We start from the raw sequence: 25,787 nt of genomic DNA, 5'->3' as shown, positions 1-25,787 counted from the left end.
ATCTGTATGTCTTCTTTGTCTATTTAGATCTTCTGTCCATTTTTTTTTATTGGGTTGTTGGTGTTTTTTTTGATATAGAGCTGCATAACCTGTTTGTATATTTTGGAGATTAATCCCTTGCCGGTCACTTCGTTTGCAAATATTTTCTCCCATTCTGTGGGTTGTCTTTTTGTTTTGTTTATGGTTTCCTTGGCTGTGCAAAAGCTTTTAAGTTTAATTAGGTCCTATTTTTTTATGTTTGTTTTTATTTCCATTATTCTAGGAGACAGATTCAAAAAGGCATTGCTGCAATTCATGTCACAGAGAGTTCTGCCTATGTTTTCCTCTAAGAGGTTTATAGTATCTGGTCTTACATTTAGGTCTTTAATTCATTTTGAGTTTACTTTTGTATATGGTGTTAGAGAATGTTCTAATTTCATTCTTTTGCATGTAGCTGTCCGGTTTTCCCAGCACCACTTATTGAAGAAACTTTCTTTTCTCCATTGTATATTCTTGCCTCCATTGTCATAGATTAATTGACCACATGTGTGTGGGTTTATTTCTGGGCTCTCCATCCTGTTCCATTGATCTATGTCTGTTTTTGTGCCAATACCACATTGTTTTGATGACTGTAGCTTTGTTGTATAGTCTGAAGTCAGGGAGCATGATTCCTCTAGCTCTGTTCTTCTTTCTCAAGATTGTTTTGGCTATTTGAGGTCTTTTGTGTTTCCGTACTAATTTTAAAAGTTTTCTTTCTAGTTCTGTGAAAAGCGCATTTTGATAATGCGTTTATTTGACAGGGGTTGCAATGAATCTGTAGATTACCTTGGGTAGTATAGTTATTTTGACAGTATTGATTCTTCCAATCCAAGAACATGGTATATCTTTCCAGCTGGTTGTATCATCTTCAATTTCTTTCATCAGCATCTTATAGTTTTCAGAGTACAGGTCTTTTGTCTCCTTAGGTAGGTTTCTTCCTATGTATTTTATTCTTTTTGATGTGATGGTAAATTTGATTGTTTCCTTAATTTCTCTTTCTGATCTTTCATTGTTAGTGTATAGGAATGAAAGAGATTTCTGTGTATTAATTTTGTATCCTGCAACTTTACCAAATTCATTGATTAGTTCTAGTAGTTTTCTGGTAGCATCTTTAGGATTTTGTCTGTATAGTATCATGTCATCTGCAAACAGTGACAGTTTTACTTCTTCTTTTCCAATTTGTATTCCTTTTATTTCTTTTTCTTCTCTGATTGCCGTGGCTAGGACTTCCAAAACTATTTGAATAACAGTGGTGAGAGTGGACATCCTCATCTTGTTCCTGATCTTAGAGGGAATGCTTTCAGATTTTCACTATTGAGAATGATATTAGCTGTGGCCTTCATTATGCTGAGGTAAGTTCCCTCTATGCCCATTTTCTGGAGAGTTTTTATCATAAATGGGTGTTGAATTTTGTCAAAACCTTTTTCTGCATCTATTGAGATAATCATATGGTTTTTATTCTTCACTTTGTTAATGTGGTGTATCACACTGATTGATTTGAGGATATTGAAGAATACCTGCATCCCTGGGATAAATCCCACTTGATCATGGTGTATGATCCTTTTAATGCATTGTGGGATTCGGTTTGCTAGTATTTTGTTGAGGATTTTTGCATCTATGTTCATCAGTGATATTGACCTGTAATTTTCTTTTTTTGTGGTGTCAGGGTGATGGTGGCCTCAAAGAATGAGCTTGGGAGTGTTCCTTCCTCTGTACATTTTTGGAAGTTTCATAAGGATGGGTGTTAACTCTTCTCTAAATGTTTAATAGAATTCGCCTGTGAAGCCATCTGGTCCTGGACTTTTGTTTGTTGGAAGTTTTTTGTGTTTTTGTTTTTTTGCTATGGAAGAGTTCTGAAGAGAAAATTAAACCTTTAAGGTACAATAAAATGGATAATTTGGCCCATTAATATACCATTAATACTGACAGGAAGGAATCAGTATTCTAAAAATACACAGAACTCTTACAAATCAGAAAGAAAAAGACCCAAGAGAAAAATGTTGAAGGACACAAATCAGCAAGTTAGAGAAAAAAAATGAACTGTCCACAAATGTGACAATTTTCTACTTCACTATTAATCAAAGAACTGCAAATTGAAATAGGACAATATTTTCATCTATCAGATTAACAAATTTTAAGGAAAGATAATACAACTTAATATAAGCAAAAGGATATGAGAAATAATCCTATACATTATATTGGTTTTTAAAGGACAAAATGGCATACACAGCAAACATCTTAAAAATGTATTGACTCTTTATCCCAGCAATTCAACTTCTAGGAATTGATCCTAAGGGGAAGGTCACACAACTGTGTAAAGATTTAAGTGGCAGTGTGTGATCAAAGCATGGTTTACAACTATAATTTTTTTTAATGAATGAGAATAATACATTCCAAAAAGAAATTAGATAAATTATGTACATCCATACAATGTGCAATCATTTAAAACCAAAGTCTAGTTTTTCTTTTCTTTTTTAAAAAAATTTTTATTTTGTATTGGAGTATAGTTGATTAACAATGTTGTGTTAGTTTCAGGTATACAGCAAAGTGATTCAGTTATACATATACATGAATGTATTCTTTTTCAAATTCTTTTCCCATTTAGGTTATTACAGAATATTGAGCAGAGTTCCCTGTGCTATACAGTAAGTAGGTCCTTGTTGGTTATCTATCCATTTTAGACATAGCAGTGTGTACATGTCAATTCCAAACTCCCAATTTTTGAAAGTTTTTAAATCACTGTTTCAGTACTTGTGATTGGTCTGTTCATATTTTCTATTTTTTCTGGTTCAGTCTTGGAAGCTTGTGCCTTTCTAAGAATTTGTCCATTTCTTCTAGGTTGTCCATTTTATTGGCATACAGTTGTTTGCAGTAGTCTCTTATGATCCTTTGTATTTCTGTGGTGTCCACTGTAACTTCTCCTTTTCCATTTCTTTATTTATGATTTTATTGATTTGAGCCCTCTCCCTTTTTTTCTTGATGAGTCTGGCTAAAGGTTTATCAATTTTGTTTACCTTTTCAAAGAACCAGCTTTTAGTTTCATTGATCTTTTCTATTGTTTTCTTCATCTCTATTTCATTTATTTCTGTTCTGATCTTTACGATTTCTTTCCTTGGGATTTGTTCTTCTCTAGTTGCTTTAAGTGTAAGGTTAGGTTGTATATTTGACATTTTTCTTGTTTCCTGAGGTAAGACTGTATTGCTATAAACTTCCCTCTTAGTACTGCTTTTGTTGCATCCCCATAGGTTTTGGATCGTTGTGCCTTTCGTTTTCATTTGTCCTCTATTTTTTGGTTTCTCTTTGACTTCTTCAGTGATCCACTGGTTGTTTAGTAACATATTGTTTAGCCTCCACATGTCTGTTGTTTTTCACAATTTTTCCCTGTAATTGATTTCTAATCTCACAGCATTGTGGTTGGAAAAGATGCTTGGTATGATTTCAGTTTTCTTAAATTTACCAAGGCTTGATTTATGACCCCAAGATGTGATCTATCCTGGAGAATGTTCCACGTGCACTTGAGAAGAAAGTATATTCTGCTGCTTACTAATGGAATGTTAATAATGTAAATATCAACTAAGTCCTTCTGGTCTAATGTGTCATTTAAGGCCTGTGTTTCCGTATTGATAGTCTGTCTGGATGATTTGTCCATTGATGAAAAGTGAGGTGTTAAAGTCCCCCACTATTATTGTGTTATTGTCGATTTCCCTTTTTATGGTTGTTAGCCTTATATGTTGAGGTGCTCCTATGTTGGGTGCATATATATTTACAATTGTTATATCTTCTTCTTGGATTGATCCCTTGATCATTATGTAGTGTCCTTTTTGTCTCTGCTAAGTCTTTATTTTAAAGTCTATTCTGTCTCATATAAGTATTGCTACTTCAGCTTTCTTTTGATTTCCATGTGCATGGAATACTTTTTCCATCCCCTCACTTTCAGTCTGTATGAGTCCCTACATCTGAAGTGGGTCTTCTGTAGACAGCATATATATGGGTCTTGATTTTGTATCCATTCAGCCAGTCTATGTCTTTTGGTTGGAGCATTTAATCCATTTATATTTAAGGTAATTATTAATATGTATATTCTTATTACCATTTTGTTAATTGTTTTAGGATTTGTTTTTGTAGGCCTTTTTCTTCCCTTCCTCTTTTGTTCTCTTCTCTTGTGATTTGATGACTATCTTTAGTGTTGTCTTGGATTGCTTTTCCTTTTTGTGTGTGTATCTACTGTAACTTTTGGTTTGCAGTTACTATGAGGTTTTGATATAGCAGTCTATATATATACAAGATTGTTTTAAGTTGCTGGTCTCTTAATTGCAATACATTTCTATATATCCTGAATTTGTACTCTCCTCTTCTCACAACTGCTGGTTCTGATATCATATTTGTGTGTGGATGATTTCCTACCTTTACTTATGTTTGCCTTTACTGGTGAGCTTTCCCATTTGTAATGTTCTTGGTTTCTGGTTGGGGCCTTTTCTTTCTGCCTAGATAAGTTCCTTTAGTATTTGTTGTAAAGCTGGTTTGGTGGTGCTGAATTCTCTTAGCTTTTGCTTGTCTGTAAAGCTTGATTTCTCCGCTGACTCTAAATGAGAGCCCTACTGGGTAGAGTATTCTTGGTTGTAGGTTTCCCCCTTTCATCACTTTAATATATGGTGCCACTCCCTTGTGCCTGCAGAGGTTTCTGCCTGAAAAATCAGCTGATAACCTTATGGGAGTTCCCCTGTATGTCATTTGTTGCTTTTAAAATTTTTCTTTGGTCTTTAATTTTTTGTCAGTTTGATTAATATGTGTCTTGGTGTGTTCCTCCTTGGGTTTATCCTGCATGGGACTCTACTGTACTTCCTGGACTTGAGTGTTTCCTTTCTCACGTTAGGGAAGTTTTTGGCTATAATCTCTTCGAATATTTTCTCAGGCCCTTTCTCTCTCTCCTCCTTCTGAGACCCCTATAATGCAAATGTTGGTGTGTTTAATGTTGTGCCAGAGGTCTCTGACACTATCCCCATTTCTTTTCATTCTTCTTTCTTTATTCTGTTCCACAGCAGTGATTTCCACCATCCTGTCTTCCAGCTCACTTATTTGTTCTTCTCCCTCATTTATTCTATTGATTCCTACTAGTGTATTTTCATTTCCCTTATTGTACTGTTCATCTCTGTTTGTTCTTTAAATCTTCTAGCTCTTTGTTAAAACATTTCTTGTATCTTCTCGGTCTGTGCCACCATTTTTTTTCTGAGATCTTGGATCATGGTTTACTATCATTACTCTGAATTCTTTTTCAGGTAGATTGCCTATCTCCACTTCACTTAGTTGTTCTTGTGAGTTAACTTGTTCCTTTGTCTGGAACATATTTCTCTGTCATCTCATTTTGTGTAACTTTGTGTTTATGGTCTCCTTTCCGCAGGTTGCAGGATCGTAGTTCTTCTTGCTTTGGGTGTCTGCCCCTGGTGGGTGAGGCTGGTCCAGGGGCTTGTGCAGGCTTCCTGGTGGGAGGGACTGGTGACTGCCTACTTGTGGGTGGAGCTCAATCTTGTCCCTCTGGTGGGCAGGGCCACGTCAAGTTGTTCGTTTAGAGGTGGCTGTGAGCCCAGTATGGCTTTAGGCAGCCTGTCTGCTGATGGGTGGGGCTAAGCTCCTGTCTGCTGTTTTTTTGGCCTGAGGTATTTCAGCACTGGAGCCTGCAGGCTGTTGGGTGTTGGCTAGGGCCAGGAATTGGTGCCAAAATGGCAACCCCCGGGATAGCGCATGCTGATCAGTGTTCCTGGGGCCTCTGCCACCAGTGTCCTTGCCCCCCCAATGAGCCACAGCCAACCCCCGCCTCCCCAGGAGACCTTACAAGACCCGCAGGTAGGTCTAGCCCAGGATCCTATGGAGTTACTGCTTTGTGCTGGGAAAACTTGTGTGCACCCTCCAAGAGTGGAGTCTGTTTCCCCCAGTCCTGTGGAGCTCCTGCAGTCACGTCCCGCTGGCCTTCAAAGCCAAATGCTCTGGGGGTTCCTCCTCCCAATGCCAGACCCTCAGGCTTGGGAGACTGACGTGGGGCTCCGAACTCTCACTCCTGTGGGAGAACCTCTGTGATAATAATGATCTTCCAGTTTGTGGGTTATCCACTTGGTATGTATGGGATTTTATTATGTCATGAAAGTGCCCCTCCTACTGTCTCATTGTGGCTTCTTCTTTGTCTTTGAATGTAAAAACATCTTTATGATAAGTTCCAGTCTTTTTTGTTGATGGTTGTTCAGCAGTTAGTTATGATTTTGGTGTTTTCGTGAGAGGAAGTGAGCTCAAGTCCTTCTACTCTGCCATCTTCTCCAGATTGAGGGGCTGTCCTTTAGATTGGATGCTTGCTGCCTCTTTCCTCAGTGCATGCTGGCCATTATCCCTTGATATGGGGCGGCATGCACGGCCCCCTTCTGTGCTTCTTGGACAGTGGGGGCAGCACTTGGTGCCTACTCAGGGGTCTCCTAGGGGTGGCTGCAGCCTGTGCACTCCCAGGACAGGGGGCAGTGCTTGGTGCCTGCTTGCAGGTCTCTATTTTTTTTTTTTTTTTTTGAGAATTGTTGCATCTATATTCATCAGGGAAATTGGTCTATTGTTTTATTTTCTTGTAGTGTCCTTATCTGGCTTTGTTATCAGGGTAATGCTGGCCTGTAAAATAAGTTTGAGAGTATTCCTTCCTCTTCTACTTTTTGGAAGTTTGAGAAGGACTGACATTAATTCTTTAAAAATTTGATAGAATTTACCAGTGAAGCCATCTGTTCCTGGAATTTTCTTTGTTGGGAGAATTTTGATTACTGATTCAATCTCCTTACTAGCATGCTCTTTTCAGGATTTTCTATTTCTTAATGATTCAGTCTTGATATTGTATGTTTCTAGCAATTTATCAATTTCCTCTAAGTTGTTCAGTTTGTTGGCATTTAATTTTTATAGTAGTTTCCTATGATCTGTTGTACTTCTCTGGTATTATTTGTAATGTCCCCTCTTTCATTTATAATTTTGAGTTCTCTCCCTTTTTCTTTCCTCAGTCTAGCTAAAGGTTTGTCCATTTTGTTTATCTTTTAAAACAACCAACTCTTTGTTTTGTTAATCTTTTCTATTTGTTCTTTATTTCTGCTCTAATCTTTACTTCCTTCCTTCTTTTAACTTTGGGCTTAGTTTGTTCTTTTTCTAGTCCCTTGAGGTATAAAGTTGTTAGGTTTTAAAATTTGATACTTTTTTTCTTGAAACATGCATTTATCACTATAACCTTCCCTCTTAGAAATGCTTTGCTGCACTGCATTAGTTTCTGGTATGTTGTGTTTCACGTTTCATTTATCTCAAGATACTATTTTTTTTTTCCTTTCAATTTCTTCTCTGGTCCATTGTTTATTTAGGAGTGTGTTGTTTAGTTTCTATGTATATGTCACATTTCCAGTTTTCCTCCTGTTGATATTTAGTTTCACATCATTTAGGTCAGAAAAGTTACTTACTATGATTTCAGTCTTCTTAAGTTTACCAAGACTTGTTTTGTGGCCTAACATGTGATCTATCCTAGAAAATGTTCCATGTGCTTGATAAGAATGTATATTCTGCTGTTGTTGGAGGGGGGGAGGTATTGTATATATCTGTTAGATCCATTTTTTCTATAGTATCACTCAAACCCTGCTGTTTCCTTATTGATTTTCTGGATGAAATATCCATTGTTGAGAGTGGGATATTAAAGTCCCCAACTATTACTGTATTGCTGTTTGTTTCTCCTTTTAGTTCTGTTAGTGTTTGTTTTATATATTTAGATGCTCTGATGTAGGATGCATAAATATTTACATGTTATATCTTACTGATGGATTGAGCCCTCTATCATTATATAATTACCTTCACTGTCTCTTTTAGTGATTTTTAGCTTAAACTCTATTTTATCTGATATAACTACAGCTACTCCTGCTTTCTTTCGGTTACCATTTGCTTGAAATATCTTTTTCCGTCTCTTCATTCTCAGTCTACATGTGTTTTTAAAGCTAAAGTGTGTCTCTTGTAGGTAGCATATTGTTTGGATCTTGTTTTTCATCCATTCAGCAATTATACTGTTTTGAATGAAAAATTTAATCCATTTAAATTAAACAGAATTATTGATAGATAAGAATTTACTATTGTTATTTTGTTGTTTTCTGACTGTCTTGTAGATCCTTGCTTCTTACATTTCCAGTCTCCTTTGTGAATTAATGATTTGTTTGTGGTATGCTTTGACTCTCTTAGCATAATCTTTGGATAACTATTACAGGATTTTTTCCTTTGTGATTAATGTGAGGCCTACATAAAATGTGATATATTTATAACATCCTATTTTAAGTGATAAAAACTTCAATAGCATACTAAACTTGACACTTCTAACTGCTCCCACCCTCCAATTTTAGGTTACTGATGTTACATTTACATATTTTTAGTACTGTGTGTGCAATAACTAATGTAGTTATGGTTATTTTTAATACGTTTGTTTTTCCAACTTTTATACTAGAATTGTAAGAGAATTATTCACCACCATTACAATATTATAGAATCTGACTTTGACTATATATTTAGCATTACCAGTGAGTTTTTTCAACTACATTCATATATTTTTATGATGTTAATTAGCATCTTTTATTTCCACTTGATGAATTTCCTTTAGGAGTCTTGTAGGCAGGTCTAGTGGTGATTGAACTCCCTGAGCTTTTTTTCAAGTTTTTTGACGCTTTTTAATTTGTTTCTGAAGGAGAGCTTTGCCAGCTATAGTATTCTTGATTGACAGTCTTTTCTTTCAGTATTTTGAATATATCAATCCATTGTCTCCTCACCTGCAAACTCTCCACTGAGAAATCTACATATCCTCTTATGGGGGTTCCCTTGTATGTGACACATGCTTTTCTGTTGCTGTTTTAAAATTCTCTTTGTCTTTGGCTTGTTTCTTGATGTAGGCATTTATTGCAATGATCTTCCCTCTCAGGACTGATTTGCTGCATCCTGTAAATTTTGGTATGCTATGTTTCCATTTTCAATTGTCTCAAGGTATTTTTTAATTTATCCTTTGATTTCTTCTTTAACCTGTGGGTTGTTTAGCAGCATGTGATTTAACTCCACATATTTGTGAATTTTCTAGTTTTCTTCTTGTAACTGATTCTCAGTTTCATTCCACTGTGGTCAGGGAAGATGCTTGATGATATGATTTTAATCTCCTCTTAAATTTATTAAGACTTGTTTTGTGGCCTAATATATGATCTATCTCTGGAGAATTTTACACGTGTGCTTGAGAAGAATGTGTGCTCGAAAATGTATTTTGTTCCTTTTGGATAGAATTATACTATATATGTTAAGTCCATCTCGTCTAACATATTGTTTAAGTCTTAAGGGTGGAGCCCTAGTTAGATTGGATTAGTGTCCTCATAGAAGAGACATCAGAGAGCTCTCTCTCTCTACTCCCCCTTCTCCACCCCACAGAGCAGACATGGAGAAAAAAGTTCATCTGCAAGTCAGAAAGAGCTCTCACCAGAAACTGAACCAGCTGGAAACCTTGATTGTAAACTTTTAGCCTCCAGATCGTGAGAAGATTTCCTGTTTTTTAATCACTCAGTTTATGATATTTTGTTGTGGCAGTTCCAAGCAGACTAATACACTGTTCAAGCAAAGCTAAATATCAAGACCAAGGCTAGTGCCTAAAACACATCAAGCCCTTCTGCCCATTTTAATTTCTGTTAATTTATCTGTTTGTAGCTACATGTAGTAATCCCAATGTTACATGGTGCTAGGCAAATAATATTTAAGTGATCTCATTTTAATATAAGCCTGTTTCTACTAACATTTATTGAAATGACTTAAATATGGAACATGGTTCCCAAGAGCCCTGTTCCCAAGGTAAAATGCCTAACTTCAGGCATCATCAACAATAAAGAACAGAATACAAAAGTTGTTACTTCTCTATTTCTGTAGATAATATAAGGCAAACCAATCTTCGGGTATTTAAGAATTAAAGTCTATTTCCTCTTAAAAGCTATGCATTTATTTTTAATAAATCAATATACAATGGAAATACTTTAAGAAGTAATTTTTTAGGGATGACAAAACGATAGCAACAGGAGGTACTTAAATGTGAAGAACTGTACAAATATGTAAAAGTGATTTACTACTTCACCTGTTGAAGCTCCTGCTCTCTTTGCTCATGTCTCATTTCCATCTGTTTAATTTTCTTTTCTAAGACCATGAAATGTTTCATCTCTGGTGTATGGTTTCTTTGGCTTCTCTCAATTCTTCTAAGAGTTTTGTAATCTAAAATTGATATGAATAAATGGGAAATTATGATAACAAGGAAATAATTCATTTTTAACAGGCAGTCATAAGAAGTAAGAACAGTCACTGCATATTCCTTTGTATAAATTTCTCTAGATAAGAGGCTTCTTGTTAACATCAAAGGTATCTGGAGTTGTTAAAATAATAGCTTTCATTCCCTAGGTCCAGAAAGTAAAGGCTCATCATTGTTCTGAAGTGACCTCACATTCCAAAAGGTTCCAGATGATTGGACCACTTTCTCCCTCCCAGGTATGCCAGGCTGGTTGTAGTGCTGAAAATGAAGTTGGGCACTTTCTTTGATGTATTCAGCCTTGTTACAAAGTATTTGTTAATAGTGTGATTACTTTGGGATTAAATAATACATTTAAAGCACCCAGTACACAGAAAGAGTTCAATAAATATGGATCCTTTTTTGTCAACTCCTTATAATTCTATTTGTAATTCTCTTCTGGTTCTTATCACTTTGTAACTTATAATAATTCATTCCACATGTGAATGTATGCATATAAAACAGAGATAAGGCAGTACTGAACTCTTTCTGTGCCAGCTGTCTCTTAGGTACTGAGGATGCAGAGATGAAAGACACAGTCCCTGTCCTCATGGAGATGACAGTCTAGTGCAGTACCTCCTTTTTTGTATCATGACCCAGAGAAAATGGTAAAATTTTTATGGCACCAGGGAGTGAAATGGAGGTGACATGAGGGATCTTTATATTGGACTTCATAAAACAATTAACTGCATTTTATTTATACCATAAAATTATGATAACTTTGCCAACTGTTAACATCAAAAGGCAAAATAATTAACAAGCAAATGAAAATGGATAAAATTAACAATTCAATCATGCTTTACATGGAAACACCCAAGTACTTAATAACACTAATATAAAAAAAAAAAGAACCAATATACTCTTCTGAAGTTAGTTTAAAAAATGTGAAAATACCATCAAATTAAATCAGAGGCAAATCCAAATATTTTAAGTGTGGGACATCCTTGATATCATCAGTGACCAAAGAAATAAGCAGACCTTAATTAGGATGATTTGCAGAAAGGTTGGGGAGATGCCATACATACCATGCTGTGGTGATGGATGCTGGGCAACAAAATCTTGTATGTCAAAACAATGATTGATTGCTAAAAATTGTAAAACAAAACAAAAAAACCAAACAAACAAAACCAAAACCCCCCCGAAACAAAACAAAAAATGATACTGAACTAAGAAAGTTGTCAGAGGCATTGTCATATATGTAATGATCAAATATCACTTCATCTTCTATAAACTTTTTAATAATTGAAAAATGACTTTGAGTTTGTTATTAGACAACCTTTCCAGCCATCATCATCTTGTGACCACAGGTAACCCATTCCAGGTCCACCGGCTGGGAAGTTCTGGTCTAGTGGAAGGCACACTTGAGAGAATGAGAATTCTAACATGATGTGCTGCCGTGGAGAGATGCCCAAAAGCAGCAGTGAGGTGGTAAGTGAGGGAGTCCTGAACCTGAAGGAGACGTGGGCCGCAGGATTCTCAACCTGATGCAGCTGTGGCTGAACTGAGTCTTAAAGGACAAGCAGTAGTGAGTTACGGCAGTATCATGTGCTAGGCGCTAGGCTAAGTACTTAACAGATGTTGTCTCAGTTGATCTGATTTATCAAAAGTTACATTTGTTTATTGTCTGATTCCCCAAATAAAATGTAAGCTCCATGAGAGCAGGGATTTTTGTCTAACTTTGTTCTCCTCAGTATTCCTAGCACCTAGAGCCATGCACAGCAGAGAGTAGGGTTTAACAATTATCCATGAATAAATCAACAGAGTCACCTTTCAAAGGTTAAACATTCATTGTAACTACATAAATTCAGAAATTTGGTTCTAGACAAAGAATAGAGATAACTTCCCTTCATTTGTACATACTTAAAAGCACTCTTAAGAGTATAAATTCAGGTTGAATCTTTACTTTTAAAAAATTCTTATATTTTAGTGAATTTCCATTGGAGGCAACTGGATCCACAAGCAAAGATGTATGATCAGAAATGCTTCCTGCTACTTGAATACTATAGAAAAAAACTGGTAACAACCTGAATGTCCAATGATTGATAGGGGATTGGTAGAGAAAAGTAACTGATGGGACTTCCCTGGTGGTTGCAGTGGTTAAGAATCCACCTGCCAATGTAGGGGACACGGGTTTGAGCCCTGGTCTGGGAAGATCCCACATGCCGCGGAGCAGCTAAGCCCACAAACCACACCTACTGAGCCTGTATGCCTAGAACCCGTGCTCCGCAATAAGAGAAGCCACCACAATGAGAAGCCCGTACACTGCAATGAAGAGTAGCCCCCCGTCACTGGAACTAGAGAGAGCCTGCACGCAGCAACAAAGAAAGACCCAACACAGCCAAAAATAAATAAATAAATAGAAAAAAAAAAAAAAGTAACTGAGAGCCTTGGACCTGGAGCCAGAGGCCCTGAGTCCTAATGCTTGCATTTCTATATTCTGCTTGGTGACCTCAGGTAAGTTATTTCATTTTTCTTAGCATCATTTTCTTCATCTATAAAATGGGAATAGTAGTACCTACTCTTTTGGGTTATTGTGAGAACCACATAGAACACTTCAGTGCCTAGTATATAGTAAACACTTAATAAACAGTAACTATTATTAATACTATTTTGATTCCTCTATTATAAAATGTAGGTTCAAGTAAACATTTAGAGTCATACAGTGATCATAAGCCACACTTGGCACTCTGGATACAGGCTAGGCAACAGCTTCACCTGGGTGGGGAACCAAACCAGGAATCCTGTCCAACTGTACTCAGCTAGTGGCATCCCTCTTCCTCCAACTTCAGAACTCAGGCAGTGGCCCTGCCCAAAAACAAACCCTGAAAGCAAGCCCAAGGATGTGACCAGCAGACACATCCAGAAACCCAAACTGAGCTGACTGGTGAAGAACTGTCTCTGCCATAGCAAACCTGCAAAGTCTGGAAGAGGATACCAATTACTCGAATGCACAGATAACCAATGCAGGAATCAAGGATCAAAAAAAATCAGGTTAAGTATGACACCATCAAAGAAAACTAAAAATCTCTAATAACTAACTTCAGCTATGTTGAAAAACTTGAAATCACTCAGTGTTCTTGCAGCTCTATAAAATTACTTTAAAAACAAGCAGTCAGGGACTTCCCTGGCGGCGCAGTGGCTGAGAATCCGCCTGCCAGTGCAGGGGACAAGGGTTCAATCCCTGGTCCAGGAAGATCCCACATGCCATGGAGCAACTACCCCCGTGCACCACAACTACTGAGCCTGTGCTCTAGAGCCCGCGAGCCACAACTACTGAGCCTGTGCTCTAGAGCCCACGTGCCATAACTGCTGAAGCCCGTGTGCCTAGACCCTGTGCTCCGCAACAACAGAAGCCACCGCAATGAGACGCCTGAGCACCACAAGGAAGAGTAGCCCCTGCTTGCCACAACTAGAGAAAGCCCGCATGCAGCAAGGAAGACCTAATGCAGCCAAAAATAAAAATAAATAAATAAATTTTTAAAAAAAGCAGTCATAAAACAGAATTCACCAGTTTATTAGTATGCTTTCACCTGAGGCCATGGTGGAGTAAGTGGCAGGGATTTCTTAAACAACCAGAAAAAAACAGACAATATACGAAACAACTATTTTCCAAAACTGGCTAATAGCACTGCAGGGCTGTAATTCATGAGAGAAAGAAAACAAACAAGATGAGCTCTATAACTGCCTAGTCTGTTGTCCAGAGGCGGTTTCGAAGCCAGTGGAAACAGTAGCCTGAACGATTCTTGGGAGCTCATACAGGCTGGGAATGGTTTATATTCCCACTGGCCTGAGACAGAATGCCTCATAACACACAGGGCACCAGAGAGGGAATAAATTAGCCCTGGTAAAACAGCTATAATAAATATGGTTCATATCAAAAGGCAGACTGTCATTAGCTTTATTCAAGAGATGGAGTGCTTTACTTAGTTTTCCAGTAAATAGGCTTGAAAATCATGTGTTATAGCTTTTCTATTTTCAAAATATTTAGCTATTCTCAAACTAAGAACACTGTAACTTGACCAAAATTGACCTTGCTCTTTATCTTGCAAACATGAACACATACTTCCTTTTACTGTTTCCCTAAAAATTTTACTTGAGTTCTATGAGGTTCTGTATGTTTACTGCTTATACAACAAAGTTTATGTACCTCTTAAACACTGAAAAGAATGCACAGTGCTGAACTATATAGCCTTTCAACTCCTAGAACAAGATTTTTAAAACAGATAGTTGCATAATTGTGGAGTATTTTTACATTAATCTTTCCATAATGCAATTAGTTGTATGTTTTGCTTTTATCATGTGATTTAATAAGTCCTTGAATAACAAAAAAATGATGTATATGCTTCAAACAGAATACACAGCTTATCTGGTTTTTCATACTTCCTAGAATCAAAAGAATCTCAGAGTAATAAAAACGGTGAGTTTCTAGAAAGATCTATTTCCAATAATGGTTTTCTTCTTAGTGATTCAGCATCACTGTCATGATTTCTTTACCTATTTCTTAACCAAATTAAATAGTCTTAGTACTTAATGCAGAAATGGCCTTAACCATCCAATTTTACCTTCTAAAAACTCAAAACAGCCAAACCAAACTCGCCCCATTTCCCTACTGCCCAGAAAATCTCAATGACAAATACAAACATATAAATAACTTAATCAACTAACATTTGAGCTTCATCTGGGGAAAGCTGGCTTTTATTAATATTTTCTTGATATGATAGATATTTCTGGGTTATCTCTATTTGTACATTTAAATTTAAAAAATTATACAGAAATATGAATATGATTGAAATGGCTAAGAAAAGCTTATGTTAGCAGAATATTTTAGTTATTTCTTACCTCTTTCTGTAGGATTTCTTCTCGAACGTAAGAAACTACAAGAGACTCTTGTTTACCCTGCAGCTCGTTAACTTGATTTTGGAAATGTTTTATAAGTACCTAGGAAATTATGTTAGAAGTACTGAGTTAATAAAGTTTTTCCTTGAACATTATTTGAAAAATATAAGAAAGTGAGCTAATGACTTGTTTGTATTAAAAAATAAAAAGGATCCTAATATTTTATAATTGCCAAAATCTAACATAATTGCCACAGAAATAAAGTTCATTGAATGAATTAAACTCATTGAATAAATTCATCATTTTGTTTCTTTCAAAGTTTAATACGTAACACCACACACATAAATTAATAACTATGTAACTACTTGGCTTCTTTATCTCTAATACTTTTCTTTTGAAGATCTGAAAAATACCACTTAAAATCAACTTCTATAAAGTTTAAACATTTTGAAGAAAGTGGCCAATATTATCTTTACACTTTGTAATTAAGATAGCTTTTATTAAAGAGCTATTGACTAAAATAATAAAACCTAACATCTGTGAAAAGTCTCATTTTTAGACAAAGAACCTGAAGTACGTAAGTAAATACTTCCAAGAAGCTGCAAAAACAGAAAAATTCATGTTTCTTTTCTCTAATGATTTACTTTTACTGTTTCTACAATTGGACTATGCTGACTTCATTTAACTCCCAATTTAAAATATTACACTTAGAACTCTGGGAAAATAACATATTGATACTCATGGCACCATGGCCTAATGACCCTACTTTCCCCATCCCTCCCAGACCTCTCCTTATCATATAATCACTTGATATAATGTTTGCTGCTCACTGACACCCCACTCCTTTGAGGGGAAGAAAGCTAGAGAAGCTCTCTGCAAGGCTGTATAATGGTTACTTCTGAAAAGCTCTTTTAATCTTTTTCAGTGAAGTATTAAAACAAAGTTCTTTATTTCTGAGCTATCTGAAATTAAATTACAGACCTCATTACATCTCACCCTTAGATACACCAAATATTTCAACACGCATTTTCTCACAAAACCACAATAACATTTTTACACCTAAGAAAATTTGCAGTAATTTCATAATATCTCCTGTCCTGTCCATACTCAAACTTCCCCAACTGACGGACTTGTTTTTAATTAAAATCCTATTAAATAATTATGGGTGGGAGAGGTGATCATAGATAATTATTTCTTGAAGTTTTTCCCCCTCAGTTTGGTATTAAAACCTACAGAAAGATGAAGAGCACAATGAACATTCATATATTCTTCAACTTGAATTACCCACTGCTAACATTTTGCCATATTTGCTTGCTCTTCTTTTTTTCTTGGATACACCATTTGAAAGTAAGTTGCAAATTCTATTTTAATGCTGTTTTCAACTTGCAAAAACCACAGAAGATGGGCCACACAGTAGATATTCATAAATATTCCAAGTTGACAAACATACTATCCAAGAAGGAAGACACACTTGAGGAAACGCAGATGAGCTGTCACCGTGCCCTGTCATAATTCTCAGAAGACTATGCTTCATAATGGCTATAGTTGTGTACATGTCTCTGTTCATTATTTTATCCCCAGCGCCTGAATGACCACAAAACATTATTTAATGAACAACAGGTAATGGGGAAAGAAGAGTGACTTGTCAGTTGGGACTTGGGGTGGAAGGAGGTGGTTCAGCGTTCAGGTTTAAGTACTAAGGTCCCAATCACATTGGACGTATCCCTCAACCATCTATTACAACCTACTGGGAGATATATTTGAGAAATATGGGGACAAAATTGCAAAAACATTTACTTAAAGGTATAACTGTAAAGTAGAATAGTTAAACACATATACGGTAAGAGTGTTGTCTTCTATTAAAAAAAAGAAAGTGACAATAATTTCCCATTCCTATCACCAACCTCAAGAAGTGAAGTTAAAATATTTCCAGATACTTTGTCAACAGTCTTGAAAAAAAAATTGCATTACACTCAAAGTTTATTAAAGTCACCTACCTCTTGAGTTGCTATTTTACGATTTAGTTCGGCTACTTTGGAAGCAGAATTTTCGACTGCGTTTTGGCAAAGGAGTTTCTCTACTTCCCTCTCATGAGATGCTTTGAGGGATGTGATGTGTGCTGCAGTTTCTTCCTTGAACCTTTAGAGCAAATGAAAGAACACCACACATAAAAGTGGCTCTTCAACCTCTAATTCAGAGTCAGCACAAAAATAGTGTAAGAAGCCTGGAAATTAAAGAAGCAAAGGGAGAGAAGGCACCAATATCTACTGTACTGTGCTTGGTGCTTTATACATTACTGCCTATGAGTTCTTACAACCACTCCATGAGCTTGCTCTTATTTACTCAATTTTATAAAGGCAAACTTGAGTGTAGGAAAGAGTGATGTATCTAGGGTCCCAGATCAGTAAGTTGCAGAGCTGGAGTTTGAGCCCAGCAGAGCTGGACACTCCCCAGCCTGGGGCACTTTCTGAGAGAAACAAAGGTTCTAAATGTTCTGTTTGGATTTAAGGCAAAGAGCTTGTCATTTTATCTTTTAAGATAAACTCAGATTTCTTGCCCCAATTATTTAGACTCTCCAATGCTTTGTTTCTAGGCAACACTCACCAGTTTTTGGTCCTTGTATATGACTCCAGGGCTGGCTGCTGGTTGCAAGAATAAAATGATCTTTAGGGTAATTCTTAGGACATAGGGTAGTCTGAACCTGAGACTACTTGTTTGTCTCTATGACAAAATTTATGCATTCAGTGGCAGTTCAGTAAATGGTAAAGTTATACTGAAAAGCTGATACATTTCTTATAAACATTTCCCCTTACTGGAAAAATTATTAAAAAATGACAATTTTACTGAAAGCAGATATTTAGTAAATCACTGTTGATACTTATTAATATGGCAATTCCCAAACTACAAACATATCAGTTGCTTACTTGACTACATTTCTTCATGGAAACAGTGTGATTAGGACCCTCGGAAAAGCATAAAAATCTAAAGCACCCATGATATAAATGAACTATAGTAAAAAGCAGCCTAAACCTGGGCCTAGGAAACATTACTTTTCACTTCTCAGGCCCAGAGCTGTCTGAAAAAGATTAACAATACTAAAAAATTATAAATTATATATAGGAAAATTTATAGGAGAACCTGAATTTTAAATTATTTCTAGGAAAGAATATGATTCTTTCCAAATAGTTTCATTACTACTATCATATTTAGGACTAAAGAAACAAGGTTTCAATTTGGAAGCGGTATGACTGCCATGATGACTCAATTAGATGTGGCTGCCAATCACTCACTCAGCATTTGTTAGGTGCTTCCTATCCTCATTCTCCCGTAGAAGCCCTGCACTCTCCCAGGTCCTACCTCTTCCTTCACTCAGGCACTCATTACATATTCTGATGCTTCTAACTGTGGGTTCCTTAAGTCAGTCAAATGTACTGAAATCCTAATCTCTGAAGGGCATGACGTTACATATTCTCAATATATGTTATATAACTTCACAATTAATATGTTGCTTCACAAACATTAAACTACACATGTTCTGCACACCCCAAACCTTATTTTAAACCTCATAATCAAACCTCTTATTGCCTACAGGTTGCAAAAGAAGTATAATCATACATCAGTTCTCAAGGAGCTATAAGGTGGTGTATAATTAGTGCTTTCTTGGTACATAAGTTATACAGGAGTTGGAGATGGGAGCAAGAAATTTCTAAGAAGTTTTAGGTAATATTTTTCCTAGAAAATGAAACATGAGTGAGCAAAAGGCAGGAAAGAAATTTGGCAAGTAACACTACTCTGATGGCGCAGGATTAGAATGGTGATGGGACTTGAGATGCCAGGTAGAGAAATTCAGTCTTGATACTTCAGGAGGTTGGGAGTCACTGGAGAACACAGTGACTCAGATACAGGAGTACCTAAAGAATATTAACGGTTTTTAAGCAAGGTGACTGGGGGAGACAGAAACTGAAATTAGGGAGAGTGGGGTGGGAAAACTGTCTAGTAAACCAAGTAGACCACACTATAAAAAGGAAGAAAGCAAAATAAATACTTATAAGGAAGCACCCCATAGACTGTCAACCCAAGGAATAAAGGTGGTAAAGCTGGGCCTGGCAACTGAAAATATGGTCATAGACAGAGATGGGGAAGTTGGGAGGTGGAGCTAGTTTATGGGTAAAAAAAAGAGAGAAAATCTCCGATACTACTGATTCCAAGAGGAACAATCCAACACATTTTTAGATTTAACATCTGAGCTCAGGGAAGAGAACAAGCCTTGAAAAGTAAATCTAGGAGTCGTGGTTCATAGAAGCCATAGAGAACAGATGAGTTTAGCAAGGGAGAAAAAGCAGAGGACCAAAAGCCAAAACCTGAACTTTGGTAGAAAGTCAAATTTTTGAGGAGGGAGAAGGAAAAGGAGTCAGGAGTCTGTCAAAAGGAGCAGAAAAGGAGCTTTAGTCAGAGTGCCAAGTCATGGAGGTTAAGGAGGAAACCCTTTCAGAAAAGGCAGTGTAGTCAACAATGTCACAGAAAATGAGGATGGAGAAAACGCCACTGACTGAGAAAGGCTATTCTTGAGAGACCAGGTTCAAAAGAGTGTGAGGATTAGAGCCATGCTTAGAGGAAGTCAGGGGGAAATAAAAGGAGAGGCTACTTGTGGAAAACTGGTACTGAAAGGCAGAGGACCAGAACTTGGTTTGATCGGGTGAAAAAGATCTGAGCATGTAAGGAGGCTCAGAGGAAAGAGACAGGAGATGGTACTTGGAGATTCTGAGAAGGAAACGGATGAGTATAGAAGTTCTTCAAGGCACGAACAGATGTAATCACAAGATTAATTTGAAGAGTTATTTTGGAAGAGGACCTTTTCCTCTTAGAATGTCAACTAGTTTTACTAAGAGCTGTTTTCTGATAGCTGTCTGCCTACAGCAACCATAAATGATGATATTCATTTGCAGGAAGGCCCAGTGGGTCAGCTTATTAACACCATTTGGATACGTGCAGAAAGGTAAGACTGCTCGGCCCAAGAACTGGGTTGACATGAAGACTCAAGTTCATTAGAATCTGAGCTTCCAATAGGTAGAAGATCCAACTCTGAAACACATCTGTGCTTAGCAATGTAGTACAGGTTCTTAAAATTTGGTAATGAATTTAGTTCAGGGTCAAACTAATTATCCAGGGGAAACACATCTATGATTTTAAAATTTTTATCTTTTTATGTCTCCATATACTGACAAAGTCACATTTTTACCTTTTCATGGAGTTTTCAAATTGGTTCACTGCTACTTCAGATTTCATCTTCAGCTCATTCCTCTCCACAGTTAATCTCTCCAGTTCATTTTTCAATCTGCTGTTTTCTTGTACAACCTCTGAAATATCGGAATCCGTAAAAGTATGTGGTTGGTAAAGCTTGCCCTCTAGGGTTCCAGAGGAGTTAGCATTTCTTTTACCCGGGTGCAGAACATCTTTCTTCACCCTTCTGGCAGTCATTTCCTCCTTAGCCTTAGAGTGCTGATTAGAGAGCATCTTTCTCCTCTCCTTCTGAAGCCTCTCCACAGTTTTTGAAAGGTCCTGTATCTCTCTCCCCTTTGCGGCTAGCTCCTCGTTGAGTCTGACCAGCTTAGCTTTAGAATGAGCCTGTTCCACCTGGAATTCTATAGACTGGAAATCTTTATCATCCTTATCATTTTTCTTGAGCTCCAATTCAGCATTCTGATGTTTAAGAACATCTACTTCAGCTTCAAGATTTCTTACAGTGATTTGATGGGCTTCCTTAAGGTCATCCAGGTCCTTCTCTAGTGCTTTAACTCTGGAGGAGCTGTCATGTTGGCTCTGGGATGCCTCCTTCAACTTGCAGGCAAGTAGCTGCTCCTGCTCATCCAGTCTCTGCTCATACTGAATCTGTAGAAAAGAATCCACGTAACGACAAACCACTGCTAAACGTTTCGTTAGGTACCGAAGCCCTGCACTCTCCCAGGTCCTGCCTTTTCCTTCATTCAGGGACTCCCCATACATTCTGATGCCTCCAAGCCCATGTTCCTTGAGTCAGTCAAATGTGTTGAAGTCCTATGTTTGAAGGGCATACCATTATATATTCTCAATGTATGTTATGTAATTTCCTAATTATATGTTGCTTCATAACATTACAAGTTTTTGTACACCAAAACTTATTTGAACCTCACAAGCAAACCTATTATTGTGTACCCTTCTCTATGCAAACTGACACACTATACTCCCTGAGGATAAATAGGGAAGGCAGTTGGGGTTACTGATATCTGTAAGAAATAGCACATTTTCAACCTTCTAACATCAATTTAGAAATCTCATAGGAGTAATAAGTCAGCTTAGAATTTGCATACTGGAGCTTTATTATTATTAACAAAATAATCTAATAGTCTACTCTGTGGAGGGAGGCATGATAGAGCTTTGTTCATTCAATCACTGAATATATTTATTGTGCTACAACTGCATGCCAGGCACTGTGCCAGATCCTAGAGATAAACTCAGTTCCTGCCTTCAAACAGTTCACAGCCGGGTGAGGAGAGTGACATGGCAAATTTCAACGTCCTATGATAACTGCGATAATGGGCCTATGAACACGGCGCAGAGGGGCACCCGGGTGTGTCTGGAGGCCTGAGGGAAGGAGGGAAGATGGCACAGAGGGAGCACATTCAAGTTCAGCTTTGAGGGATGTGTGTACATTTGGGGATAAGTGGAAGCAGGGGTATTTTGGAAGTAGGAAGAGAATATGCGAAGGCAACTGAAATGCTTGGTGTGCACTGGGAATCAGAAATGAAAGGAGGAAGTGGCTGGAAGTGAGCAGGGGCAGGAGAGGGGGGTGGGATAGGGACTGGAAAAAGGAAAAAGTTAGGTACATTTAGAGAGATTAAAAGGGGTGGGGGGTTGGAATTCATTCCTCTATTTGGTCTCTGCCCTCCAAAGACATACTCTTCGGTCTCATTCTAAGAAGCCCCCAGCCCCCGCCCCCCCATGGTACACCTCTGAGCCCCATCTCCATGGTTACCCGGCACTTACCTTCATTTTCTGAAACTGCTGTTCCATGGTCCGAAGGCTTTTCTTTGCTTCTTCATCTTTGCCCTCCAGATCAGCTTCTAGTTTTTTTATCCTTTTTTCCATAAACTCCACTGTATTTCTATCCACTGTATCACCAGCTGCTGAGGCAGCCAATATTAAAGCAGGCAAAGAATTGGGATATCGTCTCTTTAGAATTCCTTCCATTTCCTTAACCTATTAAAATATTTTTGTATGCATGTTAAGGTCACAAATATATTAAAATTAAGCAGCTTAATGTAAAAATTTAGATTATGCTCTATCAGTCTAGACTTCAAAGAGATGTTCATATCACATCTCAAGACTGAATCAAATGCACAGCGACCTAGACTATAGTTATTTCAGAATATTTCTCGCTCTTCAAACCAATTCAGTCCTGTTCCTTTCCTGGCCACTAAACCAAACTACCAAGTCATACCTTTTAATATAACAGGTCCTGTAAAGTAACAAAGTTAATTTTTTGCTTAGTTTTCCTTCTTCTCATAAAACTGGGATAATATTCAGCCCAGTGATGACCTCACAGTTTCAGGTTTGTGATGGAATAACAGCTGTAGTCTAAGGGTCATGACTTGACTACAGAATCATGTTCTCTATGAACAGGACTGGAAATTCTAATTTTGTTTTAATATTTAGTTATGAATACAAATACTACATTATAGAAGACTTTAAAAACATAAGGTACAATTAATATTCCAGCCTACAAACTATTTCAATGAAAAAAAAATCTTTATCCTAGTAAGTGTTACTATATGGGTTTTGAAAAAAGTCTTCCAGCCACAATGACCATGAAATGAGTATTTCTAAGCCTAAACAGTGAGCCAGAGCTCAAAATTATGGCCAGCTCTCTGGGAGGGGATGTTCAGTTACCAGGGTGTTCTGCAGGACTTCCCTAGCGCTACTAACATGTTCCCAGCTGGAGGGTCTCCTTCCCTGCCCTCCTCTCTCACCTATCCTTCCTCAGGAGAAGGGATCCTAGCTCTACACCCCGAGTGGCAAAGTTCTGTTTCCTTCTTCCTGGATGTCAAATAGAGCTGGGATGCAAATAACCTTTCATCAATAGGTCTACCACCTAATGAGACACATTACTCTTAAAAATTCTTTATGCAGAAAGCCACAGAGTACATAAAATGATGTTGTTTACTGTGTTTTTATTGTTACTTTAAATACTGTAGTCAAAGTTTAAAGTAGAGGCAGTTCTATATTAAAATGAATGAATAAAACCCAAAATTTCCAGGTTGACTACATCTTGTAGGAACTCCTGAAACAAAAGAGAAAACAAAAATGCTCTGTATATAAAATATCTTAATGAAAATTTACCCTGAACACATACTTGTCGCTCTAGATCCTGAATTTTTTTGCCATCAGTTGCTTTTTCTTTTAAACGTATCTTCTGCTGGATGGATGGATTTCCAGATTCAGCTTTCAGTTTCTCAACCTATCAATAAGGAAGGACCATGTTAAGAAGCATATTTAAAACACAGCAGAGAAACACCAAGAGGGAAGCATAACAGCAGTTCATTAATTCACTTATTAGATCCCAGATGGGGCACTGTGCTGGAGATACAGAGAGCAATCAAGACAAGCCAGGTCCTTGCTTTCATGGTGCTTATGTCCTAATGGAAGGAGACAGTTGAAAAGCTAATAAACAAAATCATTAAGTAAATTAAATAACTTCAGAGAGTGACAAGTACTATGAAGAAAATAAAGTCAAGGAATGAGAAGAAAGAGTCAGAGGAAGCGAGACTGGTAGCTACATTAGATTAAGAGGTCAGGAAGATATTTCTGGGGAGTAGAAATCAGAGCTGAGACTTGAACAAGGAGTGAGACCCAGGAAGAAGCTAGGTCAGAGCACACTCTAGGCCAAAGCAACAAGTGGAACGAGCTTGGCATGTTCAAGAACCAGAGGGAGGCCCGTGTGGTTGGGAGGAGAGTGACCGGGGAGCGCAGTACGGATGGGGCTGGAGAGACAGGCAGGGTTCAGACCACATGGGGACCTCACAGGCTGTGCTAAGGAGCTTGGATTTACAGTTGCCCCTTGGTAACCGTGGGGCACCGGTTCCCAGACCCCTGCAGATACTAAGATCCGGGCATGCCGAAGCCCCAGGGATGCTCAAGTCCCTTGTATAAAATGGTGTAGTATTTGCCTGTAACTCCCATATACTTTAAATCATCTCTAGATTACTTATAATACCTAAAACAATGTAAATGCTATGAAAATAGCTGCCAGTGAACAGCAAATTCAAGTTCTGCTTTTTGAAACTTTTTCTTCCAAATATTTTCAATCCACAGTTGGTTGAATCTGCTGGATAGGGAACTTGTGGATACAGACGGCTGACTGTATTCTCAGGCTAATCTAAAATAGACTACACAAATAAACACAAACCAAAGTCAAACAGGCCATTTTAATGAACAGACTTTCGAGCATATTGATTTGATGACACAAAGCTATGAAGGAGTGTTGAAGATAATAGGGTTAATCTATAGAAATACATTCTGAAATGATCATTACCTCAAGTTTCAGCTTCTCAATTTCTTCATTTGCTTCTTTAAGTCGAACTGCATCTTTATCCAGAAGTTCCTGATTTTCGGCGTACCACTGTAATCTTTTTTGCAGGCGACTTATTTCTTGTTTATGTGTTTCTTCTAAAATTTTTATTTCATATAATTTTTCACCTATAAGATAAAGTAATACAATAACTCCATTGTAACTTTTCAAAATATGGAAATAAACTACATTGAAAGATTTTAAATGAAAACCAATGTCTCCCTAATGAAAGCATTAAGAAAAAAAATAAGAGGCCAAAAACAACTGATGTATGCAAGCCTGTGTCTAGTTTAGTGTATTATTAAAGGAGGATGAAGACTGTTCAGAGTCCAAATCCTCAAACTTGTAGCAAAGTTGGCATATAGAAATTTTTGATAAATCACTTGTTTTCCCACTGACTTTCATTATAGAAGTAAAGTCTTTTCTATGAAAATAAACGTTGGATTCAGGAGATAATAAAAATGAAGAATTCCTATAATTATATTATTATTATAGTAAAAAGTAACAATGACAAACATTAGAGAGTGCTTCCCATGTAAGATTTTATTTAATACAACAAACATATGATGGGAACTATTGTTGTTATTCTATTTTACAGATGAGGAAAGTAAATTTCTTACAAACAGTAAGTGGATTTTACTATACACATCTTACACTGAAGATCATAATATCACAGAGGAAAGATCCTTACTTTGGCAAACAAGGGGTTCTCTGACCAACCTTTCTAGCCCTGTGTTCTGCCATCCTAAGCCGCAATCCACAGGTGTATCCAAAAACACGCTCAGGAAACACTCTTGAGCGGCCCCCTCCATTCGTTTACTCCTGAATCTCTCCATCTGTCAGGACCCTCAAATGCCATTCCTCTCTGAAACCCTTATTAGCACCCTCATGTTTATTTCTAATTTTTTTAATATTAAACTTTATCTTACTCTCCTTCTGCATTCCCAGGTGGGGTATACCATATCCATCCTTGTGTTTCTACAAACATAG

The 25,787-nt window shown here is 37.2% G+C and overlaps 1 protein-coding gene across 1 annotated transcript in view; it reads right to left on the bottom strand.

Moving 5' to 3' along the window:
• Positions 1 to 25,787, bottom strand: part of CEP162 (centrosomal protein 162) — a 92,423-nt gene that overhangs the window by 6,451 nt on the left and 60,185 nt on the right. Inside the window, 8 exon segments of the mRNA XM_036872160.1 lie at positions 10,154 to 10,251; positions 10,254 to 10,287; positions 15,197 to 15,295; positions 17,191 to 17,332; positions 20,433 to 21,082; positions 22,217 to 22,429; positions 23,583 to 23,687; positions 24,762 to 24,925. Coding sequence (XP_036728055.1) covers positions 10,154 to 10,251; positions 10,254 to 10,287; positions 15,197 to 15,295; positions 17,191 to 17,332; positions 20,433 to 21,082; positions 22,217 to 22,429; positions 23,583 to 23,687; positions 24,762 to 24,925 — 1,505 coding nt within the window.

Source organism: Balaenoptera musculus, chromosome 12 (assembly GCF_009873245.2).
Source record: "Balaenoptera musculus isolate JJ_BM4_2016_0621 chromosome 12, mBalMus1.pri.v3, whole genome shotgun sequence".
Classification (NCBI taxonomy): Eukaryota; Metazoa; Chordata; class Mammalia; order Artiodactyla; family Balaenopteridae; genus Balaenoptera; species Balaenoptera musculus.
Note: the sequence above shows the minus strand (reverse complement) of the source record. Positions and strands in the feature narration are given on the sequence as shown.